General features: G+C 38.8%; 2 protein-coding genes, 1 long non-coding RNA gene and 2 other non-coding genes across 7 annotated transcripts in view; 2 read left to right on the forward strand and 3 right to left on the reverse strand.

Moving 5' to 3' along the window:
• The window catches only part of Sf3b3 (splicing factor 3b subunit 3), a 47,897-nt gene extending 37,340 nt beyond the window's left edge, over window positions 1-10,557 (reverse strand). The window contains exons 1-6 of one of the 2 annotated variants that reach the window (XM_005318407.5): window positions 10,401-10,557; window positions 7,992-8,129; window positions 5,716-6,042; window positions 4,871-5,043; window positions 4,194-4,335; window positions 2,181-2,293 (exon numbers count right to left, since the gene is read on the reverse strand). In XM_005318407.5, coding sequence (XP_005318464.1) covers window positions 2,181-2,293; window positions 4,194-4,335; window positions 4,871-5,043; window positions 5,716-6,042; window positions 7,992-8,061 — 825 coding nt within the window. In that variant the 5' untranslated portion in view covers window positions 8,062-8,129; window positions 10,401-10,557. The remainder of the gene's footprint in view (window positions 1-2,180; window positions 2,294-4,193; window positions 4,336-4,870; window positions 5,044-5,715; window positions 6,043-7,991; window positions 8,130-10,400) is intronic. The other variant, XM_013365927.4, reaches the window with a different exon arrangement.
• On the reverse strand, window positions 5,321-5,399 carry LOC120888204 (small nucleolar RNA SNORD111). The gene has a single exon (XR_005731702.1). It is a non-coding gene; the product is annotated as a small nucleolar RNA SNORD111 (small nucleolar RNA).
• Window positions 10,558-10,801: 244 nt separating the features above from the next.
• Cog4 (component of oligomeric golgi complex 4) overlaps window positions 10,802-27,788 on the forward strand; it is a 30,115-nt gene continuing 13,128 nt past the window's right edge. For both annotated transcript variants that reach the window (XR_002483230.3, XM_005318404.4), the window contains exons 1-10: window positions 10,802-10,993; window positions 12,973-13,055; window positions 13,684-13,798; window positions 16,834-17,008; window positions 18,057-18,250; window positions 20,085-20,190; window positions 21,076-21,233; window positions 22,108-22,166; window positions 24,349-24,482; window positions 27,031-27,149. Coding sequence is in view for 1 of the 2 variants with exons in the window: in XM_005318404.4 (XP_005318461.1) it covers window positions 10,835-10,993; window positions 12,973-13,055; window positions 13,684-13,798; window positions 16,834-17,008; window positions 18,057-18,250; window positions 20,085-20,190; window positions 21,076-21,233; window positions 22,108-22,166; window positions 24,349-24,482; window positions 27,031-27,149 (1,302 nt within the window). In the remaining variant the exon portion in view is untranslated. The remainder of the gene's footprint in view (window positions 10,994-12,972; window positions 13,056-13,683; window positions 13,799-16,833; window positions 17,009-18,056; window positions 18,251-20,084; window positions 20,191-21,075; window positions 21,234-22,107; window positions 22,167-24,348; window positions 24,483-27,030; window positions 27,150-27,788) is intronic.
• On the reverse strand, window positions 15,323-22,479 carry LOC120887989 (uncharacterized). The gene is made up of 2 exons (XR_013430982.1): window positions 22,444-22,479; window positions 15,323-22,141 (listed from the first exon to the last, which is right to left on the reverse strand). It is a non-coding gene; the product is annotated as an uncharacterized LOC120887989 (long non-coding RNA).
• On the forward strand, window positions 18,431-18,537 carry LOC120888169 (U6 spliceosomal RNA). Its single transcript, XR_005731675.1, has one exon. It is a non-coding gene; the product is annotated as a U6 spliceosomal RNA (small nuclear RNA).

The raw sequence follows: 27,788 nt of genomic DNA on the forward strand, positions 1-27,788 counted from the left end.
CTCCTGTGGTCCAAGAATTAAAATCAACAATCAATAAATGAAATGGACTCAAACTAAAAAGTTTCTTAGCAAAAGAAACAATCTGTGAGTGAATAGAGAGCCTACATCTTGGGAGCAAATTTTTACCCCTCACACATCAGATACAGCACTAATCTCTAGGGTATATAAAGAATTCAAATAGCTAAGCACCAAAAAAACAAATAACCAAATCAATAAATGGACCAAGGACCTGAACAGACACTCCTCAGAAGAGGATACACAATCAATCAACAAATATATGAAAAAATGTTCATCATCACTAGCAGTTAGAGAAATGCAAATCAAAACCACTCTAACATTTCATCTCACTCCAGTCAAAATGGCCACTATTATGAAGCTAAACAATAGTAAGTGTTGGTGAGGATGTGGGGGAAAAGGTACACTCATAGACTGCTGGTGGGACTGCAAATTGGTGCAGCCAATATGGAAAGCAGTATGAAGATTTCTTGGAAAACTGGGAATGGAACCACCATTTGACCCAGCTATCCCTCTCCTTGGTCTATACCCAAAGGACTTAACTACACATCAATGTTTATAGCAGCACAATTCACAATAGCTAAACTGTGGAACCAACCTAGATGCCCTTCAGTAGAAGAATGGATATAAAAAAAATGTGGTATATATACACAATGGAATATTACTCAGCAATAAAAGAGAATAAAATCATGGCATTAGCAGGTAAATGGATGGAATTAGAGAAGATAATGCTAAGTGAAGTTAGCCAATCCCAAAAAACCAAATGCTGAATGTTTTCTTTGATATAAGGAACCTGATTCATAGTGGGATAGGGAGAGGGAGCATGGAAGGAATAAACGCACCCTAGGTAGGGCAGAGGGGCTGGAGGGGAATAGAGGGGGCATGAGGTTATTAATGATGGTGGAATGTGAGGATCATTATTATCCAAAGAACAGGTATGAAGACACAAATTGCTGTGAATATACTTTGCATAACCAGAGATAATGAAAAATTGTGTAATAAGAATTGTAATACATTCCAATGTCATATATAAATAAAAAAATAATAAAAAAGAAAATTAGCCAAGATTCACAAAAATGTAATTATCATAAAAAAAAAAAAGGTGAGAGAAAATGTCCTAAGTTTAAAAAGAGTAAAGGCAAATTATGAAGGGGACATTTTAGAACAAAGGAAATCTGAATATGTACTATACCTAAGCTAATTGTATTACATGAAAATATGAAAATTTCTTGGATGTGATATTAGCACTGTGGTTACATAAGACAATGTCTGTTTTCAGAAGAGACATCCTCGAAGACTATATTTGGAATTAAGTGTCATGACACCTGCAACTTATTTTCAAATAGGTTAGCCTGGAAAAAGTGTACATATCATAAGAAAAGGTGTACAGATATATCATAAGAAAAGGTAAATGTAGTTAAGGTATTAGTAATTAGTGAATCTAATGAAGGACATATGGGAATTCACTGTTCTTTTTTTTTTGTTTTGTGTTTTGTTTTTTGGTTTTTCGGTACATTAAACCCGTGGGCACTTAACATTGGGTAGTATCCCAAGCCCTCTTTATTTATTTTTCTTCTGAGACAGGGCCTCATTAAGTTATTTAGGAGGCTGGCTTGTAACACCTCAGAAGTCATTGGGATTACAGGCATACGCTCCTGCATCTGGTTGTTCTATTGTTTTAAAATATTCTATATGTTGGGAGTTTTTCAAAATAAAATGTTGGGGGGTGGGGACAGAAACAGAACAAAAGATAATCTATTTCCAACAAATGTTTGGATTTTTAAAACTAGAAATTTTCAGGAATTTCAAATTTACAATTACCCACAGATTCCTCTGAAAAAACATTTAATTTTTTTCCTACCCTTCAAACAATGTTTTGCTTTTATTGAAACTTGTTACCAGCTTTATTAAAAATAACATTTACAAGGGATGGGACTGTGGCTCAGCAGTAGAGCACTCGCCTAGAATGTGCAAGACCCTGAGTTCGATACTCAGCACCACGTAAAAATAAAGATATGTCCAACTAAAAAAAAACAAAACACACACACACACACAAAAAAAACTTAAAACTTGATAGGATATAAACTAAGAGACTACACTGCAGTCTTAAAAGCTGAATTCATTTCACAAATAATCTTTCTTCTTTTGGTAAACAAAGGCCTTACCCGTCTCCTGGGAATTGGACACCGTATATCCGGTTGGTCACCAAAGTTCTTGTAGGTGATATAGTTCTCAGAGCAGATCAACACTCCACTTGGACCATCTGATCCTCCTGGAACTGTCAAGAAAAAAATAAAACTTAGCAGTTATTTGATTTACCCACGAATTACTTTCACTTTCAACTGTTTCTCTCCTTCACAGCTTGATGATGACAGTATACCTGAAGCAGAGAAACATTCCAAGTGTTTCTCCGTTATGAACATACTAGATAAGGATGGAGCAGTTTGTGTTTATGTGAAAGATTTGGTTGATCTTAGCCTTAATAATGCATCTAAATTTCTATATTCAAACCTAGAATTCAGTACTCATATTTAGATCTATAATATAATTAACTACTGGATTTGGAAATCCCACAGTACTTCAAAAGTACAGCATGCTCATAAATAAACTTAATTTCCTTCCCAAACCTATTTCACCTCCTGGGTTCTCTACCTGAGATTGCCACCACTAAACAACAGACTAGGGCTGGGGATGTGGCTCAAGCGGTAGCGCGCTCGCCTGGCATGCGTGCGGCCCAGGTTCGATCCTCAGCACCACATACCAACAAAGATGTTGTGTCCGCCGAGAACTAAAAAATAAATATTAAAAAAAATTCTCTCTCTCTCTCTTTAAAAAAAATATAAAAAAATAAACTACAGACTATTCCAGAAACCTAGGTGTCATCCTGTAGTTCTCTTCCCTTTCACAGCCTTACTGATTCTGCCTCCTTAGTAGCTCTCATGCTGCTAATATCTGTTAGTGAAAGAACTCCCTGTCAGTTTTCCTCTATTCTATTAGGCAAAATGTAAGCAGTTATTTTTCTAAACTGTCCATCTTTATTAGATGTCCTCCTGAGCTTGAAATATTATTCCCCTGCTTGAAATACTTCAGAAAACACCACTTCACCACTATCCCTCTCCCAGCCCTTTAACTCTAATAACCCAATCCCAATAAGCTTTCCATTCTTAAAGTGTGTTCTTGGTAAATGCTGCAACAGAAACTCCCTCAGATCTCAGTTCAGACCTACTCTTCAGGTCTTAGCTCAAGTTCTTCAGAAAGCTTTCTCTTACACATTCCCTCCCATTCCCTAGGTCAGGGACCCACTCCTCTACGTTATCATGACAATAGGCACAAAATCTGGCAATTTTTTGTTGTTGTTGATGTTGTATTTACCACTAGTCTCAATCCTGTAGGAAGGGAAATACCACATCCAATTTTCACCACTACAGTCCCAGGACCCAGTAATCTGACTTGGCACATACTGACTGATTAAGCTCAATAAAAACTTGTTGAATGGAGCTTGGGGTATAGCTCAGTGGTAGAGTGTTTGCCTGGCATGCTGGAGGTACTGGGTTTCTGGGTTCAACCCCCAGCACCAAAAAAAAAAAACAACAACAAAGTTCTCATAAGTGAAAGATGTGGTAATATGTTACAGCAAGTGATAAAAGTAGGAATTTATATAACTTTCTACAAGATACTAAGAGTTCCCTGAAATTTTTTGAAGGAAATATTCCTGACAATAGCTCTAATTTTATTAATGGATGTTAGTCTTTTCTTTTTTTGGATCAGTTTTGTAACTGATTTTAGTTTTCAAAATCTTCCTATGCATTTTAGTTTTCAAATTCAGACACAGAGCTTTGCCTTGTTGAGTTTGTTCATTTTATATGTCCTTTCAAAATACGTTTAGGTGAAAAGGAAAAACTGACTACAATCAAATTATCACAGCAACTAGTAGTAATCAATATTTCAAGCTATGTCCTTTCCTCCCCACTCCCATTAGATTATGAAAGCTACTAAGGAGCTAGATACTTCTCTCCCACAATACTTTTTCTTTTTATCACTGTACTAATTTCTACCCTCAACGAAACATAGAAAAGGTACTCAAGTTTACTACAAATAAATTACTTTTCAAACCTCACTAAGTTTGGGCATCAAATGGATCAAATAAAAGGGACAGAGTAGCTCTGCAAGAAAAGTACCTGTTATAAGGAAGTTGCCATGTTCCTCCAAAGGTTCACTGTACTTTCGGACCACATGATTTAAACCAAGGTCTAGTTCATAGAAAGTAAGTGTCTGCTGAGTATTTGCTGCTGCTTCCCCTGTTGGATCATTGTCTGCTTCCTACAGAGAAGTTCAGTAGCATAAAACCAATCAATTAGAATCATAAAACCAAAGAATTTGTACGGTAGACTGGGAAAAGACATTAGACCGCCTCATTTTACATAAGAAAACAGAGGGCCAAGGTTACAAAGTTCACACTACTATATAATGATAGAGCTAGAACAAGGACCCATATCTCCAAATTCTGGGTCTCTACGTTCTACCTTCTATTCAAGGCAAAGATGGATATGCTCTGCCTTTCACCATCTTCCTTTGGAAAAAATATCCCAAACAGGGATATTTTTTCATCCAGTTTTCCCCAACAAATACTTTAGCCCATAGGGAGATTGTTTAAATCAGAGAAAAGGCTACCATGTATACAGTCAACTGGTTAAGCTCTGAAACATTCCAGAGAATTTCAGTAAGGTATTTGGAATATGGATATCTGCTAGCAAGACAGATTTACAATGTGAATAAAGAAAACAATTGTAGGAAGACAATGAGGAGACTGGAAGAAATTCAAAGAAGACAAAGAGAAAAACACAGTCCTCATTACCTCATAATCCATTTCCAGACAAGCAAACATTGGATTTTCAAATCCTACATCTACTCCAACCACATGATATACTAAAGTGTTTGCTTTGTGAGCCTCCAAGGGAGATGAAATGGTAAGTCGGGCTGCAGCATCTCTGTTCAAGATATATACCAACTTCTGTTTCTCAATGGCACCTACAGTTCAAGGAGACAAAACATACCAGATTTCCACATAATGAGTCACACAACAGCTCAATTCACATCATGATTACTTTTTAACAGCCAGCATTAAGTCAACAAGTATAGTAACTCAAGATTCTGCATCCCTTCCTAAGGGAATCTTAATATCTGAATAACTCTTCAAAAATATGCCCTATATTTAAGGATACTGGAAAACTAAATAATAACAAAACCATTTTTTTAAAATTAGACCTCATGATTTTGTGACTGCTCAGAGAGGGTTGCCCTCTAGAGGCCTGATCAGATACACAGAATTTCCTTCAAAAATTTATCAGAGAAGAGACATGATTGTGAATCATCACTTCAGGCTGATGAGGAAAGCAACCATATTCACTTTCTAAAAACATGTAAGATTTCATTACAGTCTTTGCCACAAATAAATTGAAAAACAACTATTTCCAACAGGTGAGAAGTAAAATAGGTACCTTAAGATGTTTCCTATCATTTTAAAAGGAAATAACAACTTTAAAAAAAGGAAATGTAACTGAATTCAAATAAAATGCCCAACTTCACCCAGGTTAAACAACTGACTGGCACACTGCCAAGATCACAGCATCATTATCCTAAACTGAGCATTTATAAGAATCAAAGATGCACTCTTTTGAGTAAATAAAGCAAGTCACTCACTAATCATAACAGCTCGCCCTTTGGGATCCACAGCTAAAAACTGGCCAGGAACAATTCGGCGACATCCACTTTTGCCAAAAGTTTCTTGGTGAATTTTCTCAAACATATTCTTAGATGGCTGGTATTCCAAGATAACAATCCGACCTGAGTCACTGCCAACTACAATGTAGTCCTTGGTGCCACCTGTCAACCTAAAGGCCATGAGTGACCGGATAACACCAAATACTTCCACAGTGAGGAGGGTATGTACTTTTCCAGTGTTAGGGTCTGGGCGAAGTAGCTCCAAGATCTTCCCACGAGAAACAACAATTTCCTGTTGTTTGGTTCCTAAATCACCAAAAATTAAAGATCATAAACAACCAGAGATAGCCCAATAATAACAGCTAAATTGAAATGCCACTGAAGATAAATTAAACAAGTTGGGGGGCCCACTGTTTTTGTTTTATTTTTTGTTTGGTACTGGGGATTGATCCCAAAAGTGCCTTACTACTGAGCTATACTTTCTATTTTCTTATTCTGAGACAAAGTCTTGCTAAGCTGCTGAGATTGGCCTCAAACTTGTGATCCTTTTGCCTCAGCCTCCCAAGTCAAACTGGGATTACAGTGGTGTGTACCACCAAGTCCAGCCACAAGTTACTTTAAGAACTTGAATCTCAAAAAATTGTCTACACACTCATGAACCTCCTGCATTACTTATGAATTAACTTACAAATGTTCAAATGTAAGCTGGGTATAGTAGCATACACATCCGTGATCCCAGCCACTCGGGAGACTGAGGCAGGATTCTAAGTTCAAAGCCAGCCTCAGCAATCTGTGAGGCCTTAGGCAATTTAGTAAGCCCCCCCCCGCCCCCCATCTCAAAAGGGGGGGGGGGGCGCTAGGATTGTAGCTCAGTGGTTCAATAGCTCAGTGGTTCAAGTGCCCAGTATAAAAAAAGAAAAGTTCAAATCTACAATGGCAAGGTTTTATTTTTATACACATTAGTAGCTTATTTTCTGTAACTCCACTATCTGATATTTCTTTTTTTAAATCTGATATTCAAAATTTCACACAATTGGCCAGGAGTGGTGGCACACAACTATAATCCCTACAATTGGGAGGCTGAGGCAGGGATGTTCAAGACCAGCCTCAGCAAAAGAACCTGCCTCAAAATAAAAGGCTAGGGATGCAGCTCAGTGGCTAAGTGCCCCTGGGTTCATTTCCTGGTAAAAAAGAAAAAAAAAAAAAAAAGACTTTTTTTCCCACACAATCTGTTTTTAAATTTATCTCTCCAAAATTATCCCCCAAGAGTTCAGCTTACTATGTGTGACACAATTTAGGTTGTGAGTAACATCAGCAAATGAGCTGGGTACAGTGGCACATGTCTACAATCCCAGCAACTTGGGAAGCTAAGGACAGGAGGATTGTTTAAGTTTAGGCCAGCCTCAAAAACACAGCAAAGGCCCTTAGCAACTTATAGCCAGACCCTGTCTCAAAAAAGTAAAAAAAGGATGGGGATGTGGCTCCATGGTAAAGCACCCATGGGTTCAATCCCCAGTACCAAAAACAAAACATCAGTAAATGTTGTTTCTACACACGCAGCAATTTCTATCTAAATTGCACTTCCCCTTCTCTTACACACAAATTTTAATATACCAAGATAAGGTACAACCTTCCCTTAAAAAGTAAGAATAAAAACACCTTTTGAATGAACTATTCTCTCTGGTAACACCTTTAGACATTTTTTTTTTTTGGGGGGGGGACCAGGATTGAATCAGGGGCACTTAAACATGGAGCCACGTCCCCAGTCCTTTTTTTATGTTTTTATTAGAGACGGGATGAGTGAGTCCTAAACTGCTGAGGCTGGCTTTGAACTTGCAACCCTCCTGCCTCCACCTCCCAAGACCCTGAGATTATAGGCATGTGCCACTGCGCCCAGTTAGACATTCTTTTTATCCAATCTGATATCAAATTTAGGATCAAGGATCAAGACTTACACATCTTGTTATGTCTTACAGCAAAATACAATTAAACTGGCACCAAGTAAATAGCACAAGAAATGTGTACTTCTGGAAAAATCATCATACACAGAGCTAAGAAATCCGTTTGGAATTAAATAACAAATAATACACTTCAATTTAATAGAAATCTCATGGATTACAAGCCACATTTGGATTGTTCACATTTACCAACAATTACCTTCTTATAAATGGAAAACATTTCCTCCACAAAATATAAGCAAAATATGTAATGACTCATTTCAATTCACAAAAATAGTAACTGGCTGGAGAACTTACCAGAGAAATTGCCATGAATGGCAAAGCTGATGCCAGTGGCTCGCTGCAAGGTCAAATTGTACAGGAACATGATGGCAACAAAACTAAGCCACTCAGTACTCTAGGACTTGGTAATACCAACAGTCAAGTCAAAGCAAGCTAAGGACACATAAAAACAAAAAAGTAGCTGGGAAATTATTATTTTAACAGATATTTTTGTACAGGAATTTCTGATTGAAGGTAGCAGAACGGGTAGAATAAGGCCTATTGAAAAACAACACTGATAATTAAGAGTGCCTTCTACATACCAGGCACCACTATATACTTCACTTGCAATCTCACAAGAATCCTAAAAAGTATGCAGTTTTATACTAATTTTATAGATAAGGACACTGGGGCTCAGAAATTAAATCAACTGCCTAAGATCATAAAGCCAAGTGGTGAAAGGGAGGAAGCTGGGATATATTCCATCAATGCAACTTTGTTTACTTTTTTGTCAATGTTTATGTAGGTCTATGTTTCATTGTATTCTAATAGGCTTACATTCAAATGGTTAAATTCAAAAAGCACAGCAAAAAACTCCCTAATCCATTCCCTAGTCATCCAGTTCTCCCTGGGGGAATCAATTTTATCAAATTATATTATATCCTTCCATATATACAGATATATTTATACTGTTCTATCTTCTCTTGTTTAACATAAGGTTGGGAATTATATTTTATATACTCACACTATAGTACAACTGATTTCTTATTATTTAACTACTTTGAGATAGCAATAAAGGGCTTTCTCATTTTTATCTGATAGTGGCAAGTATTCCATTTAATGGTTATATTATAATTCATTTAGCCAATACTCCACTAATTAACATTGAGCTTGTTTCAACCTCTTAACTATTACAATCACTGCCACACAGAAAATATTTCATGTTTCATTTACGCATGAGTACATCCCTAAGATTAATTCCTAAAAGTCATAGATTGAAAGGTTCATACATAAGAAATTTTGATAGATACTACCAAACTGCCTTTCCAAATAGACCCAACCAATTTACTAGTTCAGCAACATGAGTTCATCTTCCCCCTTAATTGGCCAAAGTGATGTTAACATTTCAACCTTTGCTAATCTAAAAGATGAAAATTGGTGTCTTGGTATAGTTTTCATTTTCATCTCTTACATAGCTCTATACATGAGAAACATTCCTGTGTGTGTGTGTGTGTGTGTGTGTGTGGGTGGTGGTGATTTGGGGATGGAACCCATACTAACTATATAAAAGGAAACATTAACAGCCAAACAAACATGCTACCACTGAGCTACATCCCCAGCCTGGTGAGGTTATAATTTAACATCTGAACCTAATCACCATCAAACACTAAAAGCAAATTGAATTCCTGCAACACCAGAAGTAGGCCTCCCTAAAGTGATATAGTTATAAAGAAGGGATTCCTTCTCAGCAGATGACACTGAAAATGGCACAAACTGAGGTATCTCTGCCACACAGAATTACCTAAAACTACACGCATGCATGGAGATCACTAAAAAATAAGCTGAATTATCTTTTCCCTTATGTAATTACTTAGAAGCAAAAGCAAGGGGTCTTCAGAAATCCGGACATTGGTGTTTGAAAAGAAAAAGAGAAGACTACCACGAACCACTTCTGAAACCCTGAGCAGCTCCCGCCAGGCTTGCTTGCTTTCTTTGTAGCTCATCAGGAGAATCTAGCCAATTTCCCCCCATTTCCTTTTAACAGATGCCATCCACTACAAATGTAGTTGGATCGAAGTTCTCCAACTACATTTTTATCTTGGGTAACCGAGGAAGGCACTTTCTGGAGGCAGATCAGCCCAGGAGTACAGAAACTACATAACAGGAAACATTAACGGCCCAAACCTGGGAAGCTCAGCAACACTCCCCATGCCTCTCTCCTCTCTGCGATCACTACAAGAAGCCAGTGTGATGGCTCACTCCATCCTCCTCCGTGTTTCAAGGGAACATCGCCGCATTTGGGCTCCCAAGTCTCCAAAATACTGACTATAGTCCCTCATTTTGCACACGACAAACAGGCTGAGAGGACGAAACAATTTGCCTAACTACCAAAACGCACTAAAACCAGAGAACTAGCTCCAACGACTGTTTCCGTTATGCTTTCAACAAGCTTAGCCTTCGTAGGTGCCATCTACTCTCCAGATGGCGGGTGACGTGCCGCTCCTTCTCAAATCTCTCAAAGGAGAAAATTTCTACAAGCCTTATTTTATGAGTCGGCAGTCGTTCCCACTCCGGACTAAATCAGAAGATCCCAAGAAGTCGTTTTCGCAGCCCAGGCATTCCCCTAACACTCCCGGTCCCCTGCACAAACCACTGAGGCCTAGACTGTCCGAGACTCCCGCCAAATTGTCGGGGAACTCTCCTACGTGGTCACTCTTCAATTACCCAGGGCCAGGGAAGTCGTGAGGCCACTTCTTTACCCTACGGAGGGAAGGATGGCGCAGGTTTTCGATGGATACTAAGTCCCTTGAAGGCCTAAGCCAAGGCCATCACCAATCCGCCGGCGTCCGCCATTAGCCTCAAGACTGGGACCTTCCGGCAGCGCGCGACGGAAAAAGGTACCCAACCCGCGCCTGAAGAATCTATCTTTAGGATAGGCTCTTTAAAATGCTTTCGTCTTGCTTCCACATGGCATTTAAAAATATTTAAACACATCATACGACTGTAACTTTCAGGAGAAGAGAAAACTAATAAATGTCTTTTAAGTAGTCTAAAAAAAATCAGGATTTAGTCGGGCACTTCTGTAGGCAGCCCCAAAGGCCCCGCGCGCCAACGAGGACGGGACCTTAAGGACCCGGAAGCATCAAACCGGGACCAAGATGGCAGACGTCGATTCCCCTCAGAAGTTGTCAGGGGACCCGCCGCCTTCGGAGGGGGTGGGAGGAAGTCACTGCTCCGAAATCTCCACCGAGCTCATTCGCTCCCTGACAGAGCTGCAGGAGCTGGAGGCTGTGTACGAACGGCTTTGCGACGAGGAGGTGGGGGGCTGAGCCTCCTCTTTTTCCGGGAGAATCCAGGGGTAGTTACGGGCATACGAGCCATAGGTTTGCGGAAAACCGGGCTGTGGGAAGCTCTTTCCTTGCTGGGGGAAAGAACAACAACAAAAAAGCACCTACCCAAATTAGTATAATTGGGCATTTAGGGAAACTGTCGAGTCTATTCCTTCGTTCGGATGCCCTCGAACGTGTTTTGTTTCCTGATAGATGGATGTTCCCTTCCCGTGACCCACCTCGTTGATTTTCCTGGCCCAGAGCCACTGTAGTGTTTTTCCACCCGGGTAAAGTTAGAATGAGAGTATATGCCAAATCGTTTTTTGGTTCTCATAATACGAATTGCATTAGCTAGCAATTTAAAATTGTGAAACACCACCTGTTATCTCATTTAAGCGAGAAGTCCTTGCAAATTAACTTGTGGAGTTTTAAAACTTCCTCTCCTACCGAATGATTTAGAAGTGTAATTTTAGCATTTCAGTTAAATGCACAGCTCAGTAAGAGTTTGGATTTTTTTTTCTTTCTTTTTTTTTTTTTTTTTTTTTACTTTAGATTAGGTCTTACAGTTACCCCAGGACGACTTCAAATTCACATGCTCCTGGGTCGGGGCTGTAGCTCAGAGTGCTTATATAATATAGTATGTCCAGGCCCTGGGTTCAAGAGCTCAGCACAGCAAAATGATAATAATAATAATATCACATGCCTCAGCCTCCCAAATAGCTGGGACTATAGCCATGTGTCACCGTCTCAGACTAGTGAGCACACACCTGTAAAGTTTTGAGGCTCAGTCACAACTGTCTAGACTTGAAAAAGTCGTTTCATCTCTTACACCTCTGATGCTCTAGCAAATGAGGGTGTGGACTAAGGTTCTTTTTAGTTGATAATTTTCTGTCTCCTGCCATTCTCCTTCACTTTTCTGTGACAACTTAATGCTGTCAGTTCACTTCCCAATATCATTTGGGTTCTTGACAGAAAAAAAAAATCTAATCTCTGATCTAAAATTCTAGCAGGTGTTTTTCTTAAACCAAACTTGTAAGTAAGGTTGAGCACAAAAGTCAGTTTCAGGGGTTGTGGCTCAGCGGTTGCGCACTTGCCTGGCATGTGTGAGGCACTGGGTTCAGCACTATGGATAAACAAATAAAATAAAGGTTTAACAACTAAAAAAAAAGTTTCAGCCTGGGAAAGGGAAGTCCTGGATATCTTCAAATATTAACTTGTAACAACTCTAGCAATTTCTAATGCTTTTTTCAACAAGATATATTTTAAAGTTAAGTGCTCTTAACATTCCAAAGCTTGCATTCATTGAGTTAACCAATACTTTGGGGGAAAAAATTAAGGAGATCTTAAAGACATAACAATATTAGTTCTGTATTTGTTGATTGTTGGGGAGAAGTGTCCCTCTGAATTCTACTGGGCTGTTAAAATGTAGAGCTAATATTAAAGGCTTTTAAACTGTATACTATTCACCAGGTTAAGCACTTTGTGTGTTATCCTGTCTGATTTACCCAACAGTTTGACGGAGAATGTATTGATAGTCCTATTTTATAGATGAAAAAACTGATATGTAAGTTTATATAAATTGAGGTAGCACAGTAAATGGCTTGACTGAGATAAACTTGTATTTATCTTTTCTGGCTGTTTAACTATGTGCCAAGAAAAGATTTTTGTGTGTAAGATTTTGGAAATCTTGTTTAACATGTGAGACACTGTTCTAATAATATTGAATAAAAGTTAATTTCCTTCCATTGTAGTGCTCATTTGCTAGATGGAATAAGATATACATAAAGTAACAGTCATTATGCAGTGTGGTAACTGCAAAAACAGAGTTGTTTAAGTCCAAGGAGAGCATAGTGGAAAAAAAGAAGAAATTTGAAATGGGATTTACTTGTCAGTTAAATAATTGGGTTAAGTAACTCTTAAGGTTCTTTCTGACCATCCTGAAAACACAGTGTTTCTCTTTGTTTCAGAAAGTGGTGGAGAGAGAGCTAGATGCTCTTTTGGAACAGCAAAATACCATTGAAAGTAAGATGGTCACTCTCCACCGAATGGGGTGAGTCTGTGCATCATGGCAAGAGCTATTATGAATTCCAAAAGGGTCCACTGCATAAGTTACCAGTTTTCTTAACTTTCTTTTATAAACTGCCAGTTGAGTTTGAAGTGAAGAGAATTAACTCAAGATAAAGTGAACTACCAAAGAGTATATACATAGTTTGTTGGTTACCAGAGAGTCCTTGGAACAGGTGAAAACTTGTTAAAGATACAGATTCTAGGACCCTAGCCCAAACTTACTGAATCTGAAACTCCGAGAGCATGGTCCAGGAATATGTATTTTAACAAGCCTTCCAGTGATTCTGATGTGTAGCTTACATTTGAGAACCACTGCTTTATAGGGATTGTGTGTTTGCTGGTCAAAAAGGTTTTTTTCATTGATCTCAGCATTTTCTCAGATTATTGGTTAGTACATTTTAGGCTACTTAGCAATTGGCAGAATCTGTTCTTTTAAGTATAGAACAGTAAAATACTCTTGAGAAAAAGCTGTGTGTAAACTCAGGTAAAAGTTATGGGGAGGTTAAAAAAAAAAGTAGAAGACAGTCTCCATTTGCAAAAAAAAAATGTTTCCATCTCTTACTCCTACTTTCTGCCCTTTGAATATGTGTGCTAACAATGTGTGTTTCTAGTCCCAACCTGCAGTTGATTGAGGGAGATGCAAAGCAGTTGGCTGGAATGATCACTTTTACCTGCAACCTCGCTGAGAATGTGTCCAGCAAAGTTCGTCAGCTTGACCTAGCCAAGGTAATCCCTTTGAGTTTTTGATGTTTCAGTTAATTGGGGGCAGGAAAGAAGCTACATTACAGATTAGAGCAACACCATCCAGTAGAAATCTAATATGAAATACCAGAACCAAAGAAACAACATGAAAACTATAAACTACTACTTGAGTGTGTATATAAAAATGCTCAGCAAGACACTAACAGAAAAAAAATCATGCAATGTATAAAAATGATTTTATGCTGGGCATGGTGGTGCACGCCTGTAATCCCAGCAACCTCGGAGGCTAAGGCAGGAGGATCTCAAATTCAAAGCAATCCTCAGCAATTTAGCGAGGCTCTAAGCAACTTCAAGACCCTATTTCAAAGTAAAAAGGGCTGAGGATGTGGCTCAGTAATTAAGTGCACCTGGATTCAATTCCTGTTACAAAAAAATAAATAATAAAATAAAAAGGATTTATACTGGATGTAATGGTGCATGTCTATAATCCCACCCCTATTTGGGAGGCTGAGGCAAGAGGATCACAAGTTCAAGGCCATCGTGGACAATTTCTCAAGACTGTCTCTCCAATATAAAAAATAAACAGCTGGGAATATAGCATGGTGGTAGAGTACTTTCCAAGCTTAGGTGAAGAGGCCCTAGGTCCAATCCCCAGTACTGCCAGGAAAAAAGGATTATGTACCAAGACCAAATGGAATTTATCCTAGGAATACTAGATTGGTTTAACATGCCAGAGGCTGAGGCAAAAGGATTACAGGTTCAAAGCCAGCCTCAGCAACTTAGCAAAACAAAAAAAGGGGTGGGGAGGGGTGCTGGAGATGTGGTTCAGGGGTTAAGTGTCCCTGGGTTCAGTCCCCAGGACAGAAAAACAGAAACACATGATCCCCTCAGACTCAGATAAAGCATTTGAAAAATTCATTGTCCCTTTAACATAAAAACATTTAACCAATTTGGCTCAGAAGGGAATATCCTTAGCCTGATAAAAGGCAACTGTGAAAAATCCACCTCTAAACCAGGCATGGTGGCGCACAACTGTAATTCCAGCAGCTCCAGAAGCTAGATAGGAGGATTGCGAATTCAGGCCAGCCTCAGCCAAAAAGTGAGCTGCTAAGCTACTCAGTGAAACCCTGTGTCTCAATAAAATGCATGAAAGGTCTGAGGATGTGGTTCAGGGGTCAAGGGCCCCTGAGTTCAATCCCCAGTACCAAAAAAAAGGAAAAATCCACCACTAACACTAACATCATTTCTCACTGGTGAAAGAAAGGCAAAATAAAGAGCAAAACAAGGATGTCTATTCTATCACCATGCCCACTGCCTGGTATTGTAGATTTAACCCAAGGGCATTTTACCACTGAGCTACAACCCCAGAATCCACACACACACACTTTTTTTGAGACAGGATCTCACTAAGTTGCTTAGGGCCTCACTAAATTGCTGAGGCTGGATTTAAACTTGTGATGCTCCTCAGCCCAGCCTAAGATGTCTGCTCTTACTAATGTATTCTAACCAGGGCAGTTAGACAAGGAATTAAATAAGAATCACCAAAGCTGAGAAAGAAGGAATTTAATATGAACCACATTTTACATTTTACATTTTCTAGTAGCCATTTATAAAAAGTAAACAGAATTAGTGAAAATAATTTCAATAACATAATTTATTTAACCCACTGTATCTAAAATACATTTATCATGTAATTACTATCATGTGTGTGGTAGAGTGTGGGGTATACTAGGGACTGAACCCAGGGATACTCTACCATTGAGCTACATTCCAAACACATTTTTATTTTAAGACAGAGTCTCCCTAAGTTGCCAAGGTTGACCTAAAATTTACAATCTTGCTCCCTCAGCCTTCCCTAAGGCTAGGATTATAGGCAATCATTACCACACCAACTATGTGATGATATTAGTGGGATTTTTTTTACCTTCTTTATTTTTGTACTCGGTATTTAAAATTTGGTGTGTATTTTACATATACATATATTAACTGGGGCCAGCCACATTTCAAGTATCATTATGGTTAATGGCCATGAAATAGCGTAATTCTTCCTGATTTTTTTGTTCAGATTCTGAGGCAATATCTTTTTTTTTAATATTTATTTTTCAGTTTTCGGTGGACACAACATCTTTATTTTATTTTTATGTAGTGCTGAGGATCAAACCCAGCACCCCACGCATGCCAGGCGAACGCGTTACCGCTTGAGCCACATTCCCAGCCCAGAGAGGCAATATCTTCACAAAACATTATAGCCATACAGCCACTGACTCATGTATGAAAGTTTTGGTTTTTAATTCTTGCTTATTCTAAAAGAAATATGCCTTCTGCATATTTCACTAATTTTTTTACTTACTTTACAATGTTCCCAAAATATCACATAAGTTTTGATTCAACTATAAATAAAGTTAAGAAAACAAGCCAAATTATAAATATTGATTATCCCTTTCTTCCCTTGAAATTAATTATTTGACCACATTAATAAGATTTTGTGAGACCTGTCAGCTGGCCTTGATCATCAATAACAGTTTTGTGAGGCTGGGGTTGTGGCTAAGTAACAGAGTGCTTGCCTCCAACATGTAAGGCACTGTGTTCGATCCTCAGCACCATATAAAAAATAAATAAACAAAATAAAGATATTGTGTCCATCTATAACTAACAAAATTTTTTAAAAAATAACAGTTTTGTGAGTGGTGGTGGAAGAGTTTGTAAGTTTGCCAGTTAAAGGCAAAAAGGTTAACCAGATTCAGACCCTGAATCACCCTATCTTTTGGATGGGTGTTTTTGAAAAGAAAATACATTACTTCTAGCCAAGCATTACTAGCACACACCTATAATCCTAGGTATTGAAGAGGCTGAGGCAGAAAGATAATAGGTTCAAGGCCAGCCTGAGAAACCTAGTGAGACCCTGTCAAAATAAAAAGAGCTGGGAGGTAGCTCAGTGGTGAAGTGCTTGCCTAACATGTGATACCCTACATTCAATCCCCTGTACTACAAAAGAAATGGGGGGAGGAAAGAAAAAGAAATAGGACTTTTTATTTCTAAGCGCAAAGTCTTTTTTTCAGAATCGCCTCTATCAGGCCATTCAGAGAGCTGATGACATCTTGGACCTGAAATTCTGTATGGATGGAGTTCAGACTGCTTTGAGGAATGAAGATTATGAGCAGGCTGCAGCCCACATTCATCGTTACTTGTGCTTGGACAAATCAGTCATTGAACTCAGCCGACAGGGCAAAGAAGGTCAGCATCCCAGACTTGATTTCTAGTTTGGTTACAAGCACTGTAATCTGAACTAGATACACTCAACCAGGAAAAAGTCATGTGTTGTTAGGAAGTTCCCTTATCTCGTTGTAAGCCCTATGTATGTCCTGTACCATCCCAGGGCAGATGTTGCTATTCTCAGTTTATGGAAAAGGAAACTGAATCTAAATCTTCTGATTCTCTGGCTGGTGTATTCTTTTCACCTGACCTTATTGCCTACTTACAAAATGAAATTAGTAGCTTTCCATTCTACACTTTCTTGTCTCTCTAGGAGTGTTCACTTGTGTATCCATTTATTGTGCAAATATTTGTTGAATTCCTCTTTATGTCAGGACATGTACTATTTGTAATATACAAAAATACTTTTCATCTTTCCACTCCTATTCCTTTGCTTATTTCATTCCCTTCTCCTGGAATTTATGTCTGTCTTATTCAGGCATCAAAATCCTGCCTATCTTTGAAAGATTGGATGTCACCTTCTCTAAGAAGCCTTTTTCATTACTTCAACCAGAAATGTGATTTGGGGGCTCCTTTCTTAGGACACTTAGAATAACTGAATTTTATATAGTTATTTGGGCACATTCTCTTTTACTTAATTGTAACTCCTGTGACAGTAGAATCATGCATGGCAAATTCATCTTTTAATCATCAGTATTACTAGTATGGTGTCTTTTGTTTTGTTTTGTTTCCGGTTTGTTTTTGTTTTTGTTTTTGTTTTTTTTTTTTTTGGTTTTTGGTACCAGGGATTTAATCCAGGGGCATTTAACCATTGAACCACATCCCCAATCCCACCTTTTTTTTTTTTTTTTTTTTTTTAAAGATAAGGCCACACTGAGTTATTAAATCTGGTCTCAAACTTGTGATCCTCCTGTCAGCCTCAGTTGCTGGGATTACAGGTTTGTGCTTAGTATAGTATCTTGCACACAGTCTTTTGTACATACTTGTCAAATGGATAGTGGTGCACAGAGTGGCATGGACCCAACAAAGAATTTTTTAAAACTAATTCTCATTTTCTCCCCATGAGCAGGAAGTATGATTGATGCCAACCTGAAATTACTGCAGGAAGCTGAACAGCGTCTCAAAGCCATTGTAGCAGAGAAGTTTGCCATGGCCACCAAAGAAGGGGATTTACCCCAAGTAGAGCGCTTCTTCAAGATTTTCCCACTGCTGGGTTTGCATGAGGAGGGATTAAGCAAGTTCTCAGAATACCTTTGTAAGCAGGTATGGACCCTGATGGCTTGGTATGATAATGGTTTGGTTCTTGGCTATTACTGTGTACCAGGCATGGTCTAGACAACTACTGATGCACATTTTTTTCCAACAGACCAAGTGAAAATATAGGTAAATTAAAATGGAAATTCTCTGACAAGTTTTAAGCTATCAGTCAAAAACTGGCTTCTAGTGCTCACTTTGGCAGCACACATACTAAAATTGGAATGATACGGAGAAGATTAGCATGGCCCCGGTGCAAGGATGACATGCAAATTTGTGAAGCATTTCATATTTTTTGCTGAATGTTTTCTTTGATATAAGGAGGCCAATTCATAGTGGGATAGGGAGAGGAAGCAGGGGAGGAATAGATGAACTCTAGATAGGGCATAGGGGCTGGAGGGGAAGGGAGAGGATGCATGGGTTATTGATGGTGGAATGTGAGGATCATTATTAACCCAAGTCCAGGTATGAAAACACGAATTGGTGTGAATATACTTTGTATACAACCAGAGATATGAAAAATTGTACTCTGTATGTAATTAGAATTGTAATGCATTCCGCTGTCATATATAAATTTTTTTTTAAAAGGCTCCTAGGGGGCTAGGATTATGGCTCAGTGGCAAAGTGCTTGCCTAGCACATGTGAGGTCCTGGGTTCAATCCTCAGCACCACATAAAAGAGAAGAATAAACAAATAAAATAAAGTTATTTAAAAAAAAAAAAAACTGGCTTCTATTAAAAACTGTTGGATCTTAGGTAATGAAGTCTCAAGACTTCATAACCAGGCTTGGGTCTCAAAATAAGCCATATTGACATGAAAGAGGTTAGGTCACTTAAAGTTAAATCCTGAGAAGGAAACAGGGTTCAGTTCAAATCTCAGGGCTTTAGTGCTTTTCTTCTCTTTGAAAATAGGAACTGTCACTAGCCAAGGGAGGGTCCCTTGTTCTATGGAATTTTTGTTGTTTTTTATTCTTGGTGCTTATTTGTTTTTTGATTGGTTGCTAAGGAATCCAGCCTGGGGCCTTTCATGTACTAGGCAAGTGCTCAACCACTGAGCTACATCCCCAACTCTATGGTACTTTTTAAAATCATTACTTTGCCACCAAGGCCCTAGAAATGGCTTCTAATTTTAATCATTTAAAAGACCCTTTTCGGGCTGGGGATGTGGCTCAAGTGGTAGCGCACTCGCCTGGAATGCGTGTGGCCCGGGTTCGATCCTCAGCACCACATACAAAGATGTTGTGTCCGCCGAAAACTAAAAAAAAAAAAAAATATTAAAAAATTTTCTCTCTCTCTCAAAAAAAAAAAAAAGAGAGAGAGACCCTTTACACAGTACACAAGTAGCCAAATTTCTTGTCCTGGCTCAACAAAGTACTGTTTATTTTTTGTTTGTTTTGTTTTAAATATTTATTTTTTAGTTGTAGTTGGATACAATGCTTTTATTTGTTTATTTTTATGTGGTGCTCAGGATCAAACCCAGAACCTCTCACGTGCTAGGCAAGTGCTTTACTGCTGAGCCACAGCCCAGGCCCCCACAAAGTACTGTTAATAATAATAAACTACACATAGAGAAGAAACTGAAACTGAGGGCTCTGTTGGCCATTGGCAGTCCATATTTTCAAAGAAAAGACAAGAATGTCCTGCCTGAGCTCAGAAAGCCAAGAACCCTCCAAAGGAGGTTCCTCTGTGCTACCTGAGCCTCCAAGCATTAAGGGAAACATGGGAATAAATAAGTCAATGAGAGGCCTTTTTTGGAAAACTGAGACAAACCTAGTTGAGACTGGTCTTTGTTCAGAAATATATGTGGATTTTCTGTTTTGTTTTGTTTTGTTTTGTTTTTTCAGGTGGCCAGTAAAGCTGAGGAGAACCTACTCTTGGTTCTAGGGTCAGATATGAGTGATCGAAGAGCTGCAGTCATCTTTGCCGACACACTTACTCTACTATTTGAAGGCAAGCCTCTTTCTCCACCCTATGAAGGCCAGAGAGATTTCTCTCTGACACCTGCATGCTAGCCTTTCTTTTGTCCCCTCTAACTCGATGCTTTAATCTAATCCTACAGTTTACTGTGTGTTGACTTATTGGAGAATTTACTTCCAGATTTAATATCTGATTAGCAAAACTAGTTAAGAGCCACTACAGTATTTTGATCCTCCCTAGTCCCCAAGACCCACATTCTATGAGTAAATTTCTTTTCTTTTTTAAAATTTTTAATTTATTTATATGTGGTGCTGAGAATTAAACCCAGTGCCTCACACATGCCAGGCAGGTGCACTACCGCTGAGTCCAGCCTCCCTTTTTTTTATTTTTTGGTTGGTTGGTACTGATTAAACCCAGGGGCACTTTACCACTTAGCTACATTCCTGGCCTTTTGAATGTTTTATTTTTAAATAGAGTCTCACTAAGTTGCTTAAGGCCTTGCTTAGTTGCTGAAGCTAGACTCAAACTTGCAATCCTTTTGCCTCAGCCTCCCTAGTTGCCAGCATCACAGGCATGGACCACTGCACCCAGCTCTGAGTAAATTTAACCCTAGGATAAATTACGGGAAAGAGAGTGATCCTGATTTCTAGAGATACAACTAGGGAAAAAAAAAGTATTTTTAATTTAACTTATCAATATAAATTCTCAAATGCTTGTTAGTATATCAGTCACTGTGCATATTTAACAAATTTGCTTAACAATTCTCAGCACCAGCTACAACTATATGTGTTCATTTTGTGTGGTGAAGCAACCCAAAAGGATTGAATTAGACCTGGATTAGTCCAGGATGGGAGAAAGGAGTTTATTTTATAAAATAGAGACAACTATTTGCAGTTCAACCTTTTCACTTCCTTCTAGGGATTGCCCGCATTGTGGAGACCCACCAGCCCATAGTGGAGACATATTATGGACCAGGGAGACTTTATACCTTGATCAAATATCTTCAGGTGGAATGTGACAGACAGGTAGAGAAGGTGGTAGACAAGTTCATCAAACAGAGGGACTACCACCAGCAGGTGAGCTGGGGAAGCTATGAACAGTTTAGAAGCATTTTTAGTCAGGAATATGGAGTAGAGTACACTAGAGGAAAAAAATTAAAATGGTGCATAGAATAAACAAATTTTAAATTCAGACTGGCATGCATTTTCCCATTACCACCTTGTTTTCAACTTGAGATATTGTCAAGATGGTGATGGATAGGAAATAGAACTTCCTAAAGAACACAACATATATGTTAGACCATTTCTTCAGTACAGAATGTACAACAGTGCCCTCTGGTGACATTATGAGGATTTTCTTTCCTAAGGTCCTATTGAGTGATGTGTAATTAGTCTTGAATTTCCCCTTAGTTCTTTCATTGCAAACATAACTTTGCTTATTCAGAATTTTATTTTTTACATTCCTTTGATCAGAGAACGGAAAAGTAGTATATAGAAATAGGAGAAGCCTCGTACAATTGTGTTTCCAGAATTTCAGACTAGGAGACTCTAGACAGTAATGCATTGGAACACCACTAGTATTACTTGTAAGTACAATAACAGAGGCAAGTGTTAGCATCTAAGCCAAAAGTTACTCTTTGACCCATTATGTTGGAAGCTTACCTCTGGCTTGAAGGAAAGGTATACCTGACAAGCTTACCTTTTTATCGGGGAGGGAATGCTGGAAATTGAACTCAGGGGCAATTGACCACTGAGCCACATCCCCAGCCCTATTTTGTATTTTATATAGAGACAAGGGTCTCACTGAGTTGCTTAGAACCTTGCCATTGCTGAGGCTGGCTTTGAACTCCTAGCTAGCTTACCTTTATGCTTACATGCTAGAAGTTTGGAATAACAGAGGCAGATAGTTGGTGGGTGGGAAGAGTTTCCTCATTTTTGTGGTGTATTACAGTTCCGGCTTGTCCAGAGCAACTTGATGAGAAATTCTGCAACAGAAAAAATTGAGCCAAGGTAATCATCCTGTTTTCTTCAGCCCAAAGGAATTTGAATTGATAGTCATATCTAATTCAGAGATTACGCTGCTATAATGTGGTCTGTGATTTTAAAATATTGTTTTGTAATGGAAGCTAGCATAAAAACAAATGTCTGTATAATATATATGTGGATCATAAAGAATAACAGATCATTGCAGTACTTTTGAAGCCTCGAAAATGATTCTCTTCATCCTTTCTCCCAAAGGTAACTATTACCCTAAAATTTTTAACTTTTATATAGTAGAGTTGCTCACCTAGCACGTGTGAGGCACTGGGTTTGATCCTCAGCACTGTAAAAATAAGATAAAGGTGTTGTGTCTACCTACAACTAAATATATATATATATATATATTTTTTTTTTTTTTTTTTTAAAGACAATCCAGGCTGGGGGGTGTGGTTCAGTGGTAGAATGTGTCCTTAGCATATACAAAGCCCTAGGTTTAATCCCCAGTACTGCCTCATGCACACACAAAAAAGAAAAGAAAGTAAGCTACATTATAAAATGTGTTCATTTAATCAAATTTTTACTGATTACATATAATATGCCAAATACTGGTCCTTGTATGGCAGAAAGCAAAGTGAACAAAACAGATAAAATTCTTTTCTTTGTGGCACCTACAGTCTAACAAGTGAACAATAATAATAGCTAACACATATATGATGCTTACTATATGCCAGACGCTGTTCTAAGGACTTAACAAATACTAAGCCATTTAGTCTGACAGGCGGGTGGGGGGCATATTTGTTTTCTAGTTTTTTTCTTTCAGCACTGGGGATCAAACCTGGCATGCTAGGCACACATTACCACTGACCTATACCCCCAACTCCACTAGGTTTCTTAGCCTCTGCAATACTGGCATTTTGGCTGGATAATTCTTTATTGAGAGGAATTGTCCAGAGCATTGTAGGATGATTAGCAGCATCTTTGGATTCCACCCACTAGATGCTACAAGTATCCTGGGGTGGGGTGGGGGAGCAAAATTACCCTCAGTTGTAAATCACTGATTTAATCTTTAAATGTTTACAAATGAGGAAGCTATAACATGGAGAGGGTAATTGTCATGCCCAGGGTCATACAGTGGCAGGACCAGAAATAGAATCCAAGCAATTTGCCTACAGAGTTCATGCTGTTAACCAATATTATATAATGAATACAGGTTATAGGAGAGTGTGTAATAAAAGGATGCAACCTAATCTGAGGAATTTTCAGGAAGAATTCCTGAGGAAATGGCCTTAGATCTGAGATCTGGAGAGTGATTAGGAATATAAAGTGAGAGTGTCCCAGATAGAGTAAGAAAAACATGTAAAAGACCTATGAACTTAAGAAAACCAGTATAGCTGAACTGCAAAGTATGGGGGGAGCACCTGATATGAAGAAGTCCTTAAGAGTCAGGCTATTCAGTGTCTTATATCCTTTGAGCTATGGACACCATATGCTGTGACCAGATTTTTGCTTTGGAAAGTTCTCTTCAGTGTGCAAAGGGAGTTGGCTTTTGTCTGTAACATGAGGTAGAGACTCAACTTCATTCTGTTTCGTGTAATATCAGTTGTCCCCCCACACAATTTGTGGAAAAGACCATTCTTTCCCTATTGAATTGTCTTAGCAGTCTCATTCAAAATCAATTGACCATCTGGACTCTCAATTCCCTTACATTTACATGTCTATCATTATGCCAGTACCACACAGTCTTGATTGTTGTAGCTTTGTAAAAAGTTTTGAAATTGAGAAGTGAGTCCTCTAATTTTGTTTTTTCAGGATTGTTTTGGCTATTCACTGGGCTAAATGCATGGGCGTGGGACACATTTTAATAGTGTATTCTAAAATCCTACCATGGCTGAATTAGAGGTTGGAGAAGTATATTTTCTTTCACATAAGGGATAATTTTTTTTCAAACCACAAAAGAAAACCCACCTTCCTAGCCTCATATTTATCCAGGGTAAATTCTTAAGCATAAATGATTCAGGTGAAACATATAAGGGGAAAATGTGGTTGACAGCTGTCTTTTATAGACAGGCAGCAGAGCCAGGATGACCATCTGGCAGGGCTGATCCTTATGGTCCCAGTGGGGAGGGGGATCTGAGGACCATGTTGGCTCTGTAGCTGTTCTATTTGAGGGAATCCAATATCCTATTTATTCTTTCTGCCTTGTGTGTCTCAGAGAACTGGACCCCATCCTGACTGAAGTCACTTTAATGAATGCCCGTAGTGAGCTGTACTTACGCTTCCTCAGGAAGAGGATCAGCTCGGATTTTGAGGTGGGGGACTCCATGGCCTCAGAAGAAGTAAAGCAAGGTAAAACATGTTTCCCATAATCTTTGAGCAGGCTGGCTTAAATAGTTGACACTGTCTTCTCATAGTTAAGCCACAGATCTCCTATTAAGGAAATAACTGGAGCTTTTTAGTTTCTAGGGGTCTCGGGCCAAATTGACTCTCAAGAAGAAATTTCGGTGCACCATGGCTTAGAAATGGACTGGACCTCTGAGGGCCATTTAAATATTTTATAGTCAAGGAAAACTGATACTCAGTTTTAAATGATTTGCCCCTGTTCTTTTCACTACACGCTGCTTTATCCCAGCTCTGGTTTAGTTTTGTTGTCAGATTTTTGGAGATGTGTATATGATAGATAGTTTAAACATAACAAAAAAACTTATGTAACTGCAGTAGGGAACTTTGGGGAATGATAGAAATGTTATAAAACTATGGCCAGAGATGTGGCTTAGTGACAGGGCACTTACATGTCATGTGTGAGGCTTAGGTTTGATCCCCAACACTAAAAAAGAAAAGAACAAGAAATATTACAAAACTGATTATGGAAATTGTTGCACAAATCTATAAAGTTACTAAAAATTATTGAATTATACACATGCAGTGGATAAATTTGTGAAATATACCTCAATAAAAAAATTTTTTAAATATATGATGCAGAGGAAGTTTTTATCCCCTTCCCAGCCTTCCAGTTCCACTACTCACTTTTTTTTTTTTTTTTGCAGGGAGGGTATCAGGGATTGAATCCAGTGGCACTTTGCCACTGAGCTAAATCCCCTGCCCTTTTTTATTTTTTGAGACAGGTTCCTCCTATGTTGCTTAGGGCCTTAACCTCCTGAGTGTTTCACCATGCCCAGCTCCACCACTCACATTTATTTGAAGGGATAATGACAATTGAAGGAAGTGGGGCAACAGTCTAACTTCAATTACAGATTGACTCTCCAGTATTTGTCATGAGATGGTGTCTCACTATGTTGCCAAGGCTGGTCTCCAACTTCTAGGCTCAAGGGATCTTCCTTCCTTAGCCTCCTGAATAGCTGGGACTAGAGGCACACACCAGTGTGCCCACCTGACTTTCCAGGGTTTTAAGATGACCATTTTCCCAGTGCAGTGGTGCATGCCTATAGTCCCAGATATACAGGACATTGAGGCTTGAGCCTGGGTATTCAAGCCAGCCTGGGCCTCCTTTGAAACATTGTCTTTTTAAAAAAAAAAAAAACTCTCAAATTCCTGCTGTACAAGTACCTGCAGAGTTCCTGAACTGGGGATTTGAGACCCATCCAGTGTCTGTGGCATGCTACTTGGATTGTACCAATGAGACACAGCAAGGGATTTACTGATTTGACATTTAAAGAAAAATGTATTCTGATTAGGAGTTTGGTGCTCATCAGTGTACATACGGTTTAAAGCTATGTTGTCAATATAGTAGCCAGCAGCCACATGTAACCATTGAAATTCAGATTTCATTAAAATTATATTTTAAACTTTAGGTCCTGAATCCCACTAGCTATATTTGAAGTGTTTAGTAGCTGCCATGGCTGTTGGCTAGGATAGTGGAAATATTCTATATTTCTATCATCACAGAAATTCCTATTGAATACTGCTAGTTTAGAAAATATATTTCAGTCTTTGCCCTGGAAAGCTATATCTTTTGACTCTTAGTATTAATCCTAAGAAAATAATAAAAATAGAGTAAAAAGTTGTTTGTACCAAAGTCTACACTGTTACCTCCAATTATGAGGCTATCTTCTTATCTCCAATAGTGGCAAAACACTTGGAAATAACCCAGATGTCTAAAAATAGGAGATTAGCTAAAATACTATGGATTATTTGTATAGCCATTAAAAATAAGTAATAGCCAGCACAATGGTGTACATCTGTAATCCCAGACACTTAGGAGGCTGAAGTAGGAGGATCACAAGTTCAAAGCCGGCTTCAGCAATTTAGTAAGACCCTGTACCAAAATAAAGACTTCAAAGGGCTGGGGATGTGGCTCAGTGGTTGAGTGCCCCTGAGTTCAAGCCCTGATACAAAAAATAAATAAGTAAGCTAAGAGCTGGGGATATAGTCTCAGTGGTAGAGTACTTGCCTAGCATATGTGAAGCCCTGGGTGCAATTCATAATACCACACACACACACACAAAAAAAAAAGTAACCTAAGCCAGGCACAATGGCATGCTCCTGACTAGTCTAATGACTCAGGAAGCTGAAGCAAGATCACAAATTGAGCCAGCCTTGGCAAGTTTAAGGCCAACCTGGGCAACTTAGCAAGGCCCCATCTCAAAATAAAAAGGGTTAGGGATATAGCTTAGTGGTAAAGCTCTCCTGGGTTCAATCCCCAGTACTAAAAAAAAGTAAGCTACACTGGGAAAAATAAATAAATAAACATAGAAACATGGAAATAATTTGTGATATAATTTTAAAGCAAAATAGAAATTGCATTTATGCTATGATTATAACCATATAAAGCCAGGTACCTATTTGGAACAAAAAAGAACCTTTAAAAAAATGAAAAAAGTTGTTCCCATACCCTTGGGGGAAAAAAATGAATATTCCTATCTTTGCTATCCCCTAGAGCACCAGAAGTGCCTGGACAAACTCCTCAATAACTGCCTACTGAGCTGTACCATGCAGGAGCTAATTGGATTGTATATTACGATGGAGGAGTACTTCATGAGGGAGACTGTCAATAAGGTAGGACAAAGGACAAATCTATGGGGCTGCTTGTCCCAAGAAGCCAAGCTAAAGGAAGTAGCTGAGGCCTGTCATATTTTTTGGTCCTTTTTTTTTTTTTTTTTTGTACCAGGGATTGAAGTCAGGGGCACTTAAACACTAAGCCACATCCTCAGTCCTTTTTTTTTTTTTGTACTTTGTTTAGAGACAGAGTCTTGCTGAGTTGCTGAGGCTGGCTCTTTGAACTTGCAATCTTCCTGCCATAGTCTCCTGAGCCACTAGATTACAGGCGTGCGCCATGGCGCCCAGCTTGGTCCTGCTTTAAGAATAATTTTACATGTGGACTGAGTGTCACTACTTTGTATGATAAGAAGTATTTTTGGATACTCTTGTTTTTGTGTTTGTTTTTGTTTTTGTTTTGTGGTGCTGGGGCTTGAACCCAGGGCCTAGTGCGTGCAAGGCAAGCACTGTACCAACTGAGCTATCTCCCCAGCCCTTTGGATACTCTTACCATAACTGTTGTCATAACTGTTCATATACCAAATTGGGATTTCTTTTCCAAAGAATACAAAAGAACAGCTCCGCTCCCCAGGGAGCCTACTTGTTCCCAACCTTCCTGGAGGTATGTGGGTGAGGAGTCTTGAGGAAGTAGGGTCTCCT

This window comes from Ictidomys tridecemlineatus, chromosome 15 (genome assembly GCF_052094955.1).
Source record: "Ictidomys tridecemlineatus isolate mIctTri1 chromosome 15, mIctTri1.hap1, whole genome shotgun sequence".
NCBI classification, from domain to species: Eukaryota; Metazoa; Chordata; class Mammalia; order Rodentia; family Sciuridae; genus Ictidomys; species Ictidomys tridecemlineatus.